The sequence below is a fragment of the Patagioenas fasciata genome, chromosome 15, assembly GCF_037038585.1.
Source record: "Patagioenas fasciata isolate bPatFas1 chromosome 15, bPatFas1.hap1, whole genome shotgun sequence".
Taxonomy (NCBI): Eukaryota; Metazoa; Chordata; class Aves; order Columbiformes; family Columbidae; genus Patagioenas; species Patagioenas fasciata.
The window spans coordinates 12,713,880-12,727,926 of record NC_092534.1 but is presented as its reverse complement, the minus strand read 5'-3'; the positions used below and the strand labels follow the sequence as shown (position 1 = coordinate 12,727,926).

The 14,047-nt window shown below is 48.3% G+C and overlaps 1 protein-coding gene across 3 annotated transcripts in view; it reads right to left on the bottom strand.

The window, feature by feature from the left end:
- CACNA1H (calcium voltage-gated channel subunit alpha1 H) overlaps nt 1-14,047 on the bottom strand; it is a 120,498-nt gene that overhangs the window by 67,272 nt on the left and 39,179 nt on the right. For all 3 annotated transcript variants that reach the window (XM_071814943.1, XM_071814944.1, XM_065850450.2), the window contains exon 8: nt 10,179-10,591. In XM_071814943.1, coding sequence (XP_071671044.1) covers nt 10,179-10,591 — 413 coding nt within the window. The remainder of the gene's footprint in view (nt 1-10,178; nt 10,592-14,047) is intronic.

The following is a 14,047-nucleotide window of genomic DNA, read 5'->3' as shown; positions in this document are numbered from 1 at the left end:
ATTTGCTTCAGATGATGATAAATAACCCTGGACTGGAGAACCTCAGAAAATATCTGTTTTTCACTCCGGTGGGATGACACCAAGTCTTCTGCAGTGCTGTTTTACATGCTTTCCCTAGAGCCCAAGCTTGTTAACCTTCATTTCACTGCATGTTTTCAGAGGAGTGACAGCTGCAGCCATAAATACAGCATTCAGATTTCATGCTATAGTTAAAAAATCAAATATGTATGAAACCCTTTGCTATTATACACTGACTCGCAAGGGAGGGGGACAGGGGAGAAACAAGTGGGAGGAAACCCATAGCATTAAATCATTTCTGAAATACTAAAGGACTTCTGCAAGCTCAGGTGGGAAACATCCGCTCCACTGTTTGCTGCAGGGTCGGGATGTGTCTGTTGGTCTCAGCCTGTCTGTCCACCACTCATGGGTTAAACTTAGTCTCAGGATCAGGGAGAATCAGCAGATGAGAAAGGCAGGAGCAGAGGCACATCCTCAGCTCTCAGACTGCCCAGACTACAGCACAGGATTCCTGCTGCTCTGGGTGAGTATCTGTATCCGCTGGTGCTCCGGCAGCAGGAAGGAAGGGATGCAAATAACAGAATTCCAGCCTGAACCTTGAGATCCCAGCGGCACCCTGGAGAGGGGACACAGCTTGGGAAAGGAGAGCGGGGAATGAGAAGAGGAATGGGAATGCTTGTTTGGTTACCTTTGAAAAGTGCTCTGGTGGTTATGTTGTCCCCTCTGAGGAAGCGGGGAGCAGTCCCCCCCTTCACCTCTAGCTCCAGGGGCTTCCAGAGGCATTTGCAGCTCCTAATAGTCCTCAGCATAAACTGTGATTTCTGGCATTTAATCCCCCTGCGCTTCCACGCTCTGCAGTTCAGTCCCTTGTACTTTGGCACACACATCAGCTGGTACCTGCCAGCGCTCCAATGTACCACATTAGTAGATGCTGATCTCTTATTTTGGCAGCTTCGAGAGACCTTAGCACAAGCAAAAGATCTTCTGCAACATGGCCCCCATAGCACAGGCCATTTGCAGGGAGATAACTGCCAGGCAACTCACGCTGCTTCCAGACTCTCTGGCTGAAACTAATTTAGGCAAATGACTTTAAAGTGCTTGCAGTCCCAGGCAGCAGTGACCTGGGACAAACAATGCTGACAGGGTGGGCGTTTTGTCACTGAACCCATCATGAACAAAAGGAAAACTCTGATTCTCTCCCATATTGACCAGCGTTCTATGGTTTGATTTATTTACACTTATTGATGAAATTCAGGGCAGGTTGGAGCTGTAAAGTTTCTGCCTAGACTCTGGAAAGCAAGAAGCACCCAGGGAACACAGAGCCAGGGCTTTGTTGCCCTGGTCCCATCACCAAGCTCCAGGTAGAGCTGGCTTCATAAACCACCTGAATCCAAACTAACTTTAAAGCATAGACAAGTCCATGTATAGTCATGCTGAGAGCCGGAGAACTACAGGATCCATCTGTCTGCAGCAAAGTCAATTCCCTTTGGAGCATATAAAATAAATAAACCACTTCTCTTTCAGCTGTTTTCTCCAGGGACACCATACTAAAAACTGTTGGATTTGTGCATGGGACAAGGACAGGACAGGGAGAGAGGAGGTGTTATTCACTTGTACAGGCATCACGCAGGAGCGAAAATTCCTGGGAAATGTCTTTGTTGGGGGAAAGAAGCCAAGTGGTGCTCCTGCCCCATCCTGGGTGGCAAACTCCTGCTCTAACAAGCTTTACCACTGATGCTACAAGGCCTGTGCACAGTGTTTTTCCCAAATTGGGAGTCAGGCTGTCTTTAAGGCTGTAAACCAGACAGACCAAACAAAAATAGAGCTTTAAAAGAATGCATGCAGGCATGCCAAATCTCCCTCGGTTTCGAGTGAGAGTCTCTCTCCCTTCAGATGCAGCTTTCTCCCCTCACCTCCCAAAATAATTTGTCAAACAGCATCCTGGTCTTGTAACAAAAGATCCAGAAGGAGGTTTCAAGGAGACATTTAAAGCTTCATTCATAATTCTGCAAAACCTCACTGTCCCAACTGGAGAACCGTGGTTAAAACCTGAGGAAAATTCATGACCTGCTTTTTTTCCTTGCAGTGGTGGTTCTGCTGTGCTGTACAGAGCTGGATTGCTACCTAAGCATCTTTAATCCTCTGCTCTGCCCCTCAGCTCCGAGGTACCCAGAGAAGGGTGGTACCCAGGACACCTCAGCAATACCACTGCATCTCCACACTGAGCTTTCAGACTAAGTTGCCATCATTCTGTATGTACTGCCAAATACCAGCCCCACTTTGCTCTTGAGTGTAGCATGACTGTCTTTTCCAAACCTTCCTAACATTTTCTCAGTTAAATCTATTTTTTAAGCCTTTCTGTATTTTCCAGGTCTACAGAGAAAGCAATCACCCAAAGGGAGTGGCTGGAAATGCACAAAAGTATTAAATGAAACATGACTTTGCTTCCTAACAGTTGGGAACCACCAATATATAGGCACCGCCAGCCCCTGGCACAGCAACATCATGTACTGCCCTCCCCATCCTCTTATCTGCACATCCCCTCATGTTACACTCCTGTTGCATTTGGTTTGAATTTGGGGTGTAAACCCAGTTTCACAGAGTCTACCTGCAACCCTCAGGCATTAAAGCTGGTGCTGGGAGAGGTGCAGCGCTCTGCTCCCATTCCCACTGTTATTATTTGCAATAACATCTACCGGGAGCCCTGCACTGCGAGGTGGTGTACACAGAACAAAATGCAACCCTTGTCTTGAGAAACAAATTCCAAGAAGACAAAAGATGAATGCAGACAAACCAGGGGAGTGTAAGGAAAGGAGGAGACAGCTTCTGCTAATGTGGGGGGTGGTGTTCCTGTATCCTCCCCAGAGCTCCTGAGACAATCCAGTTCATTCCTTGCTTCCCACCACTCCATGGCACATCCCTCTCCAAGCCTGGACAATGATGTCTAAGCACGTTTTCCTGCCGCCATTGGCAGGTTTGGCTCTCAGCCTTTTGCATTTCCTCCTCTGCTGCTCTGTGCTAACCCTGCTCGTGTCCCTGCGGCCCAGCCACCTTTCCCGGAGGCAGCTGGAAGGATGGGAAGATGCTGCCATGTGCGGCACCAAAGCGACAAGCGCTGCTGGGAGGGACCTGGCTGGGGTTCTGCGTGTCGCCTGCAGGCACCACTGATCACGGCTGCCACGAACCAGACACTCGAGCTCATCCTCAAACTGCAGTCTTGTCCTCGCTCAGGCAAGGCACTGCCAGGTACACTGGCTTCGGAGCATGGAGCGCGTTCACCCCAAGTCCGGCTTACCCGATCAAAGCCAAGTTCCCGCTCACCAAACCCGCTCCCAGATGAAAAGCATCTGCTGACAGGCAGCAGGAAGGCACAGGCTCAACGCAACACCACACTCTTTGCTTGTGAAAGCCGACTTCTTCATCACAGGCCCTCTCTCCTTGCAGTTCCCCTCGTGGAAAGCGAACACCCCACTGTCCAGCTGTGTCAGGCTTCCCTGCCTTGGAGCACATTAGAGCCATCGTCAGTATAACATTTGAAGCTGGCCGCCCGTGGCTGTGATTTACGCACATTTTTGTGATGAAATGCAGCTGGCAAGTGCACTCTGCTTTCATTCTTGCGGCTATATTACACTTGGTTTATTTTACCTGCCAGTTGAAATGCAAACAATCTGTCTGCATTCTATATATAACTGCCCATTGCCATCATGTGTGTTTATGAAGCATGGGGGTTTCATGGATTCAGTCTCGGAAGCCCTGGAGGGCACCACGACTGTCTTGGCTGACTCGCTACATGATCCAGATGGAAGAAACACAGCTGGTGGGTCCTGTACACTGTGCTACACGGCGTGGGGCTGTTCCCGGCACCGTGCACATCTCCAGTCTCCATGCAACAGCTTATGCCGGGAAGCACATTGCCATCACCTGCTTAAGGAGTCTGTCATCGTGGCAGAGAGCAGATGTGATTTATACAGCCAATCCCTCACCACAGAGAACAACTAATGGTGCAAGCGTGGGGAAGGAACTGAATCATCGGTGGTGGTAAAGCGTGCCTACAGTTCCACGGGGAATATCCTGATATTATTCCCTAGACTAATGAGCACATCTATAGGAACCAGATCAGACTGCAGCCCCCCCTGGCCATGACTAGCTCTGTTGTTCCCCTGACTCTGCCCTGACTGCTCAGTATGTCAGCACTCGAGTGAGTTATTACCCTCAGTTTCTGCACTGGAGAGGTGCTGTTCCTGTCTGGTAGGAGGCAGAGGAATGGAAGGATCTCTAGTATGCTTTCCCTTATATAGTAAAAAAAAATATACCAAGAACATACAATCCAGCAGAAGGAAAACAGAGGAGTGGAGGAGTCAGTGAAATTGCAGAAGAGAGTGAGAGAGAGAGAGAAGGCTCTATGAACACCACTCACGGGAGGCTCCCCATGGAAAATGTGATTTACACCCTTTGCCATAAAAGCCGCTGAGGTCCAGCAAACAGTGATCCAGCCCTGAGCCAGGACACCTGGCTTTTAACTGCAAACATTTGCCATCAGTTCATGCTATCTTGCCTCTGATCCTTAATTCCCTCTGACATGGGAATGACACCTTGCGAGGTGTAAATGCTCCATGTAAGAGCTGCTGCTGGCTCTGGTCAGAAGCCTTGCAGCCTGAACTATGCAGAGGGGATCCCCAAACTGTTTCCAGGTTTGTTGAGGTCCTGACGGAGTGGCTGAAAGGGGAGCCTGGATAAAGGTGGTCTGAAGAGCACTAAAAAAGTGGCATGATCTTTGGGGCACAAAAGAAGATGGGAAACACCTCTCTTCCCCAAGGCCCTCAGACAAAGGCCTTCTCTTTCCTCCCAAGAGGTGGGGACAGAATTCAGATTAGCACAAGGTGTTTGTTGAATGAGCCAAATTTCTGTCACCGTACTCAGAAGACCCACCACATGTTCTCAACCAACACTGGTTCCCTACCAAAGCAACGCTTGGGGAAAGCCAACCACCCCATTCTTACTGTTGGGACCTGGGAGGGGAACAGGGATGGACAGCTTGGTACAGCTGACAAAGCCCGAGCACATAGAACAAAGGACAGCTAAGGGCAGAACGAGTCTCAGATCATTTATGCAATAAGCATAACACAGTGGGCTGAATTTTCATGTCCTGGTCTAGGGGTATCTGCTTCAAGTCCAGCCCAGTGTGTGAGTTCTCAAAATTGGATCATGCAGAAAGTTTGAAGAGTCCACAAGTTTTGCTAGCTGCAAGTGAGAATCTCAGATCAGGATAATGTTTTATTGACTCACAACTCAAGAGGAATTTAAGCAATTTGCTTTAAACTGCTGAAAGATTCTCCTCTGCTTTCTGAGTAAGTGCAGAGCTTTCCAGGCCAAACCAATTTTTCAAGCCAAAATTGACAAATGCTAAAATAGAACGTCACTGGAGAAGCTAGTTGCTACCTTAAATCACACAGAATTGCTTTAACTCTAGGATAATAAAATGTGCTACTCGAAACCAATACTTTTTTTGCACTGATAAGGAATGGACCACTGGGTACCCCCCAAGGTCAGCTCCACCCTACCCCAAAGACAGCTGCTCTGGATGAAACGCCATGGATGAGGGATCAGAAAAGCAATTAAAAGCTCTTTGAACAGCAATAGCTTGGAACAAATACTAATTTGTACTTCTCGTCTGAGAAGTGAATATAAAATAGCATTTCTAGTGCCATTTGATGTAAATTGAGCCTTTTATGTGGAATCATTACAAGTATCAACAGCTACTTCTGCAAATTCCTCTGGGAAGCCAAGTATGGGTCTCTCCTTGCAAGTTAAACCAGAGGTCCCAGAGATGAATTCAGAGCTCACCCTTCAGCAGAGATAACACCAGCATCTCTCCTGGACAAATGAGCAGGACTCTGTCCTTCTCCTGGACAATCAGGGAGCTGGGAATCGAGGCAGATCGAAGAAGTACAGATGAGGTTCTTAGGGACATGGTTTAGTGCCAGAGTCAGGTTAATGGTTGGACTCGATCTTGAGGGTCTCTTCCAACTCAAATGATTCTATGATTCTAAGCAGCAATTATTTCTTCAGACCAGTCAGTGAAGCACACACAGGAGCTGACTCTGGGACAAAAAGTTACTGGCTTTCGGTGGCAGGGAAGCACTTGGAAACAGCTCCTGGAACGAGACCTGCCCGTGCTGGGCATCGATCCCGCTGCCCCAAGGCACGGCAGAGGTGCCGCTTTTGGAGCGCGCTGCTCCTGCTCGGTGGCTGCAGTGCCATGGCACGTTCTCCGATACTCTGGAGAACTGTCAGCTGCAACGAATGCATAACAACATCATCCAACATATCGAAATTGCCTAGAAGATTAATGCAAGGATTGCCTTCTTTGTACTTGGCTTTCCTCATCTGTGGGAGTGCCTCTTCGTGCTGGAGATAGACAAATAAATAAATAAAGCACAAAAGGAGGAAAAAAACCCCAAACAAACCAGGGACTTCAGTCAATTAACCTTTGAAATACAAGTTGTGCTGCTGCTAACTAGCAGCATCCTGTAACCTCCTAATTACCAGCCATGTACAGGGCAGCAGTTGGAGACAGAGCCGGCTGTTAACCCCATGATGCGCTGTGCGGGAGGATCCGATTGCTGCTAATGACCCGAGTCCCAAAGAAACTCACTTCCCACCATCAGTTGCCTCTTGTTACCCGGATCTCCTGCTGCAAACCGGCTGTGCTGCCACGGAACCTTCCATCTGCCTCTGAGAAGAGCAGGACTGCTACAAGGCAGGTCTGTGCAAAGCAGTTCTAGCATCTCTTCATCATTCCTGTGAGTCAGGTACCTGCTACAGGGGTTATGGCTTTAGCCATAGGACAGGATCCTTTTTTAAAAGGGTGTTATGTGGGCTACATGCATTAAATGGGGTAGTGCCAGTTTTGTTGGCCCAGAGCAGCCAGAGTAACCATGTGAGGAGATTGCTGCAAGCTTCCAATTCCCATAAAAACATGTATTGAAGCCTTGAGGGCATTTGGATACAGACAGGTCTCTCATTTATCTAGAAGTAGCATGTGGGACTGCAGCAGTGCACAGATCACCTTCCTGCCTTGTCAGAGGGGGCTACCAAAGCGCTGCTGCAGCACAGATGTTCCCTTGCCCCGTGGCTACAATAAGGGCCGGCAGAAAAGCCCAAAGCCCACTGGGTTTTACCTCCAGCCTAGCACCTCGCAGTCTCAATTTCCTCACCCAGAAGACATGGACAATAATCCTCGCTTGCCTCAAGAGGGCTCCGTGAGACTTCTCAGCAGAGCGATGCCATGTCCCGGGATGAAAGGCGAGATAACGCACCAAGGACCTGTACTGCTCTATCTTCCACGCCATATGTTGTTCAGTACCCTCCAGCCCTCCCACACACACAGAGGGATTGATGCCCTGGCTTTGAACAGCACTCTGAAATAAAAATTAATATGGTGTGCCCATCTATTTGCAAAGCCACTGATGACTATGAAGTCTGAGAAGCTCGAAAAGAAAAGCAAGCAGCCATTAATAATTTCTTATAAAAGGGACTGGGCATTTCCTTATAGACAGTGAGGTTTGGGAAGGGCTTCCCTGGGGCTGCCGCACTGATTGCAGCCCAGTTCAATAAAACCAGTCAATGGCTGAAAACAAGCAGCACAAGTTGGGACCAAGGAACCTGCTTAAGCTGTTCTACGAAGAGCAAATGTCCAGGTTTGCCCTTGGGAGGATGGAGAAGGAGACGACGGCAACACCCACAGCTGGTTAACAGCCTGAAGAAGGCTCACACCTTGTAATACCTGCTCTGAGGAGAGGTGCAGAGTCACTTGGGTAGCATTCATCACTCAACCCAAAAGCTTTGATTAAACTGCTTTTCCTGATAAGGATCATGGCATGCCCAAAATAAGCCATTCTCATCTCCCCTTCACCCCAACATCATGCTGTGGGTTTGTGTCAGCTTTGCTCAGGCATCTCCTCCTTATAGCCCATCCCACACCCCAAGTCTTGCAGCCAATTCTCACACCAGGAGGGCAGTGGGTTCTGTAATCACCCCGCTTTGCTCACAGAAGCTCCAGACTTTCATGCCAAACAGTCTGGGAGCCTAGAGCCATTTTCTATGGCTTTCAGACAGTGCTTCAGGCTCTGGTGATGCCCCAGAGGTCACTCGGTTGATAGCAGAGTGCTTGGGTGAGGTGTTTCCAAGCTGGGCTCTGACAGCTCCATGGCTTGTTATCCCCGCTGCGTACCAGAGACACTTTGCAGTCAGGCACGTGGAGGAACTTTTACAGGTTTCACTTCAAAATTCCTCCCTTTTTATTGGGCCCATGTTGGGCAGGACCTGCAAGCAAAGCTGGCGGGAGCCCTATGCTCCGTAGCCAAAAGCTTCAGAATCTTTATTGCCATTGGCTTTGAGATGGTTTAAAGCAAATCTTTTACAAGGTAAAATCAAATATAAACCTGCTGGCTACAGTTTTCCTTCGTTAGCAGTAAGGTTGCAATTATCACAATTTACCTTTATACGAGTGATTGCCGACAGACTCCATGTGATCCCTGGGCTTTCTCGGTGCAGCCTGCCTAAGGTTTTCCCCCAGCACCCGTCACAGCAATATCCAAGGACTGACAAAGCTGTATCTGCCTGACAAAAGACTATCCATGCAGAAACGCAGCCGCCACGAGGAATGAATGGCCTATTCAATGACTACTGACAAGGTGTATTTCCTAATTTTAAAACTTGCTGTGGAACAACTAACCAGACAGAAAGCTGACAGCGACAGCTATTTCTTTGTTGGCTTTGGACACTCTTTTCTGTAAGTGTGAACTAATTTATTGTTGCACAGCTGAGGTTCATGTGTTTTAGCTGAGTAGTTGCTTTTCTGAAAGAGAAAGTCTCAGAATAGAATATAGGGGTTTAAAGCACACAAGTGGAGAGAAAATAAAGTAGCAGCACTCTGGAGGATTGTTTGCAATGGTCTTGAGCAGGCCCTAATCCTGGGAAACGATGGAGAGGAAAATGCGGAGCCTCTTATCATAGAAACATTTTGGTTGGAAGAGACCCTCAGGATCATGAAGTCCAACCATAACCCAACTCTAGCACTAAACCATGTCCCTGAGAACCTCATCTAAACACCTTTTAAACCCCTCCAGGGTTTAAAAGGGTTGCCCTGGGCAGCCTGTTCCAAAGCCCAACAACCCTTTGGATGTATCATGCGACTCTGCCTGCCTTTCCAAGCACACAGACCAAGGCAGAGAGGGGGAACAGCTGTAGAAATAACCTTGACCTGGTCCTGATCCTGCAGTGGAGATTTTGGGGAACTCTGGATGAACCTTTGACTATCTACCTCAAAGAAGACCAGTATGAGGATCTCCTGGTCCCACGAGGATGCATTTTCTGCACCTGATACAGAGGCGACATGACAAATTACACAGCATGTCTTGAGCAAACAGTTGAAAGTAACAGTTCTTCTGAGAAATAAAAGCCCAGAAAAGCGTAGCTTTCCCCAGAGTGACCAACTGGAGGTACGCGGATGACTCACCTCCCTCTCCCACTGCACAGCCCCTCGAGCTTCCATCAGCTCACAAGGACAAGCTGTCCTCAGCTGCCGCGCCGCCTTCTGCCATCACCATACTCACACTAATACTGGGAACAGCATGATTTCTCTCTCCTCCCTCCAAACACTTCACAGAAAGACCTACTAGCACCTTATGAGATAAAATGAAAGGTTTTGGAGCCTCCAGGGAGAAACTAATTTTTTTTTTCTTTGTTGCTTTTAGCATTGCCTGATGGTTAAAGTCTTTAGTTAAAGGTCCAAGATTAAAAGATCAAAGAAGAAACTTCTGTGTGGGTTTATTTGCGCTACAAGGTCCACTGTGCACCACCATAGGGGCATTTCCATCAGAACAATTCACACTTACATGAATAATTCACAACAAACAACCTAAGCAATCGGGCTCTGAGCCGCACTGTGACAAGTCTCCGCACCTCAGCAGTGCTGCCAGCTCCTGCTCATCACACGTCTCCAGAATCAGGCCCTCGGCCTCATTTGGTGTTTCCAACTTGCATGAAAACCGCTTGTTTCTCCTCTGGCATGGTTTCAGGGTCCCCGCAAGCCACCACGCCATGAGCACATGAAACCACAGACCCCCCAAGGCTCTTCGCACCGGTCCCACACTCACCTGCTCGTGGTACTCGATGCCCATGCTCAGCGTGTTGATGAGAATGGCTATCATAATCCCCCGGTTGAAATATTTGCTCTCCACAATCCTCTTCAGCTTGCTGCCAAAAGCCTTCCACAGGCGGGTCACCTTGTTCCTCTCCTTGGGTTTTTTCTTCTTCCTCTTCCTCCTGCCCGGCTGCTGCTGGAGTTGGTCTCTGCGGTCGCCGTGCCGCAGGTCCTGGGTGAACTCGTAGACGCCGTTGCTGTCGGAGTCGCCGCTGTCGGACTCGCTGAAGGCGAACTCGGGGTCTTCCAGGAGGCTGGCGCAGAAGGGACAGTCCTGCAGCTCGCAGGTCAGCGTGCCGCCCGGCGGGCTGGGCAGCGGGCAGGCCACGCTCAGCCCCGACAGCCGGCTGGGCGTCCGCCGCAGACCTGCAAGGGGAGACGCACCGTGAGCCACCTCGCACCCCCGACATGGCGGACAGCAACGTGTCCCCGCTCGGCCTGGCCAGGGCAGGGCTGAAACGGAGAAATAAACTGAACAGCAGAGTCAATTATACTGTTAAGCGGCATTCTTTATTTTATCAGTGCTAGGGAACACTGGGGATCATCCTCCATAAGTGCTCCATAGACTGGATGCTCTTGCGTTGCTTATAGTCACATAATTATTACAATTTTGGAAAACTTTGACACACATCTATACTAAGAAATAATTGATGATTTTAGTTATAATCGATTAGTTTCTTACTCACAATACATCTATAACTTATTGCTTAAATATAAACTAAGCACCCTGCTTCTAAACAATGTTTTACATAATCTTCTGTCTCCCTCCTGTCATGCAGAAGGATCTCAAACTTGAAAAACATCCCCTCGTTTTGCAGGTGGTCAGAAAGCATTTATCACGTCAATTGGTTAACGACGGGTACGTCTTTTGTAACTTAATCACAGTATACATTAATTTAGCAGCTTCTCTTCAGGGTGACTTCTGCTGCATCCTTAAACCAATGTAACACTCTCATACAGCCTTCAGGCCACCCATCGTATCAAGCAGCTCTTGCTTTGTGTGACTTTTCCCCTCTCTCCAAGGCTTGACACCCATCCTTGAGCCCCTTCATGGACGTGGGGCCTCTCTCCACAGAACATGGCAGACATTTTGTCTTCTTCTGCTGGGTGAAGACTGACTGGCACACCTCTCACTTTCAATTATTTTTGATTATATCTGGCCAGGCTAACATCATTAGTGGTGATCTGAGCGCTATCAAGCTGCTATACCCAATTTAGATAGTGCTTCCATTTAGCTAATAATGAGGAGGGAGAGGGAGAAATGGACCAAAGGTGGCTACAGACCACAGATCACAGCTCGGAGAGTCACGTAGTCCCTTCAGTCTCCTTCAGACTTTAATAAAGCTCAGGTGAATTCTTTGCTTGAGGCACAGGACTGAGTGTTCAGGGAGTTTTAAAATCCAACACATTGCCACATGTTTTGTGGTGTGAGGAGAAATGCTGACTGCCCTCATAGAGCCAGGGTACGGAGACAATACGGGCAAGTGTAATAACAAGGATGATGTGGGAGGAACGGCAACCAGATTTTATTTCCCCATATTTAGGAACCAAATTCCAGGTTTTCTCATATTTAGGAACCAGATATTAATGGCAGAAATAAAAACCAACATGAATGCAATACTGTGGGCATGGGATCCATCCTATAAAATACCCATTGAAATGTCAATGAAAGCTTTCCTTGAGATTCAGGGAAATAAGGTGAGTTTTCCCCCACAACATGCCCATGGCTGGACGTTGGATGGGAACACTTGGACTGATTTTGGGGACACCAAGCAAAAGGCAGTGGATGCTCCTGGCTCTGGACCCAGGAGCCTGTAGCTCACCCAGCAGTAATGCTGCTGATTTTGGACACTCCTGCCTGACACTTGAGGACATCTTTAAAGAGAAGGCAGCACCAAACAAAACAAAAGCACCACATCAGGTCGAAAATTGGGTTGTGACAAGAGTCAAAATGTATTTTACTTGCCTGAATGTCACTCACACATCACTGGCTTTCAGAACAGCCTTGCAAGAGAGGACTGTCCTCCTCCTGGTCATTACATCAAAGATACCAAGAGGATCAGAGATATTTGCCCCCTTACTCAACCTGCAAGCAGCACCGGTGCAGCACCGCACATTAGCGTGGTATTTCGGATAAGGACCCATCTGATGAGGAAAGATTGCAGCACAGCCACGGTAGCACGGAGAGCAGAGGTAGCGGGCTTGCAAGACATCTTTTAATGCTATCAAAGTGTTAAAAATCATATGAAAAACACTGGCGCCGCAGATGTCTTCAAAATACCAGAGTCTCCTTGGCTGCCTGCTAAAATAACCTCCCAGCATTGCAGGGCACAAGAACACGGAGGAACAGGCTGTACTTTATGCTGTTCAATTCCACAACAAAAGAAGGGAAGAGAATACTCTCTCCCACAATTGCATCTTTCCCAGCAGACACCAACCTTGTTTCCAGCTGGGGCTCTGAGTACCCTGGCTGCTAATGCCTCCCTAATGCTCTCAATTATCACTTGTGTGCTCTCCTTGCACAAGTCTTGCAGTGAACAGACTCTGCTTGTTGACTTGTAAGAGCTGAGAGAGAATCAAGCGAAATAGCTGTTTGCCCAAAGAGGCTGAGGTCAGGAGGGTCAGGTGAGCTTTGTGAGCCCACCTCACTTTCCCCATCTAGCACAGGGGAGGGATTTAACATGGCTCCTTTGCTATGTTTAGGCTAGGATGGAGAATTATGAGTAGGGAGCTGTGCCTGGCAGAGCTACACTCTCAGGACCTGGCTTATTTGGCACTTAAAGATCCTCCTGAAGCCTGTAAGACACATCCTTCATCCCTGCTATATGAAGATGATCGCGGTGCAGAAGTGAATCTGATTCAGCCCTGTTGGTGTGGCTGGAGTGGGAAGGAGGGTCTGGAAAGAGCCAGAGCCATGGAGGGAAGAGCTGAGCACTGATATGTTGTGTGACGGGGTCTCCAGATGGACCCGGCTGACTTGGCTTCTCTTGCCAGTCCCTGTGCTCCTCGAGGTGCCAGAGAAGCTGCCACTCATCAGCCAAGAGCTGCAGCACCCACCCCTTCCCCTAGATATGACACTTCTGACAGAGACAAAACAACCTCAGGAGATTTGTTTCAAGCATTTTAGCATCCTCTGGGCTGAAATGCCTCTGTAAAAAAAAGGATAGTATAATTGCATAATGAACAGCAGCTCCATGTAACCTCCAGCTTTCAAAGAAACACCACGGGTTATGAGAAAATCTCTTAAGTCATTGCAGTGGCCCTGGGATGTCACACCTGGGACTGGGACCTGGGGCTTTCTTCTGAAGAGGACCCCAGCACCAGATCCCCTTGCAAGCACAAAGAACCAAACCTCTCACTTGAGCACTGCCTTCCAAACCACAGCTCTTCTGCTCATCCTTGCTTTCCCAGTTCCAGACTTCTGCAGAGCCTGGGCTTTTATGTCAAGGTAAACACACATTCTCATAAAAACCTGCATTAACTTGCAGAGTTAAAGATGAACCAGTGATTCACAAAAAGGCCTTGCTTAACAACAGAAGAACGTTGCAACTAACCTTGCCCCTTTCTGCCCTCCTGCTAAGCTCCCAAACACACAGAAATGTCTGCTGAAGGCAATTTCTATAAACAATTCACTTTACCGTTTTGTATGGTCACTTAAAAAAAATATATTAACAAAAACAAGGCACCCAACCTATCTGGCAAACAACCTTTACTGTGACCTCCCTCTGCCCCCCAGGCTAGGCTTGGTATTTTTTCAGCACACACATCACTAGGGTAAATATTTGTGTCCATGCACACGCAGATAAACAGTTTTGGAAAACA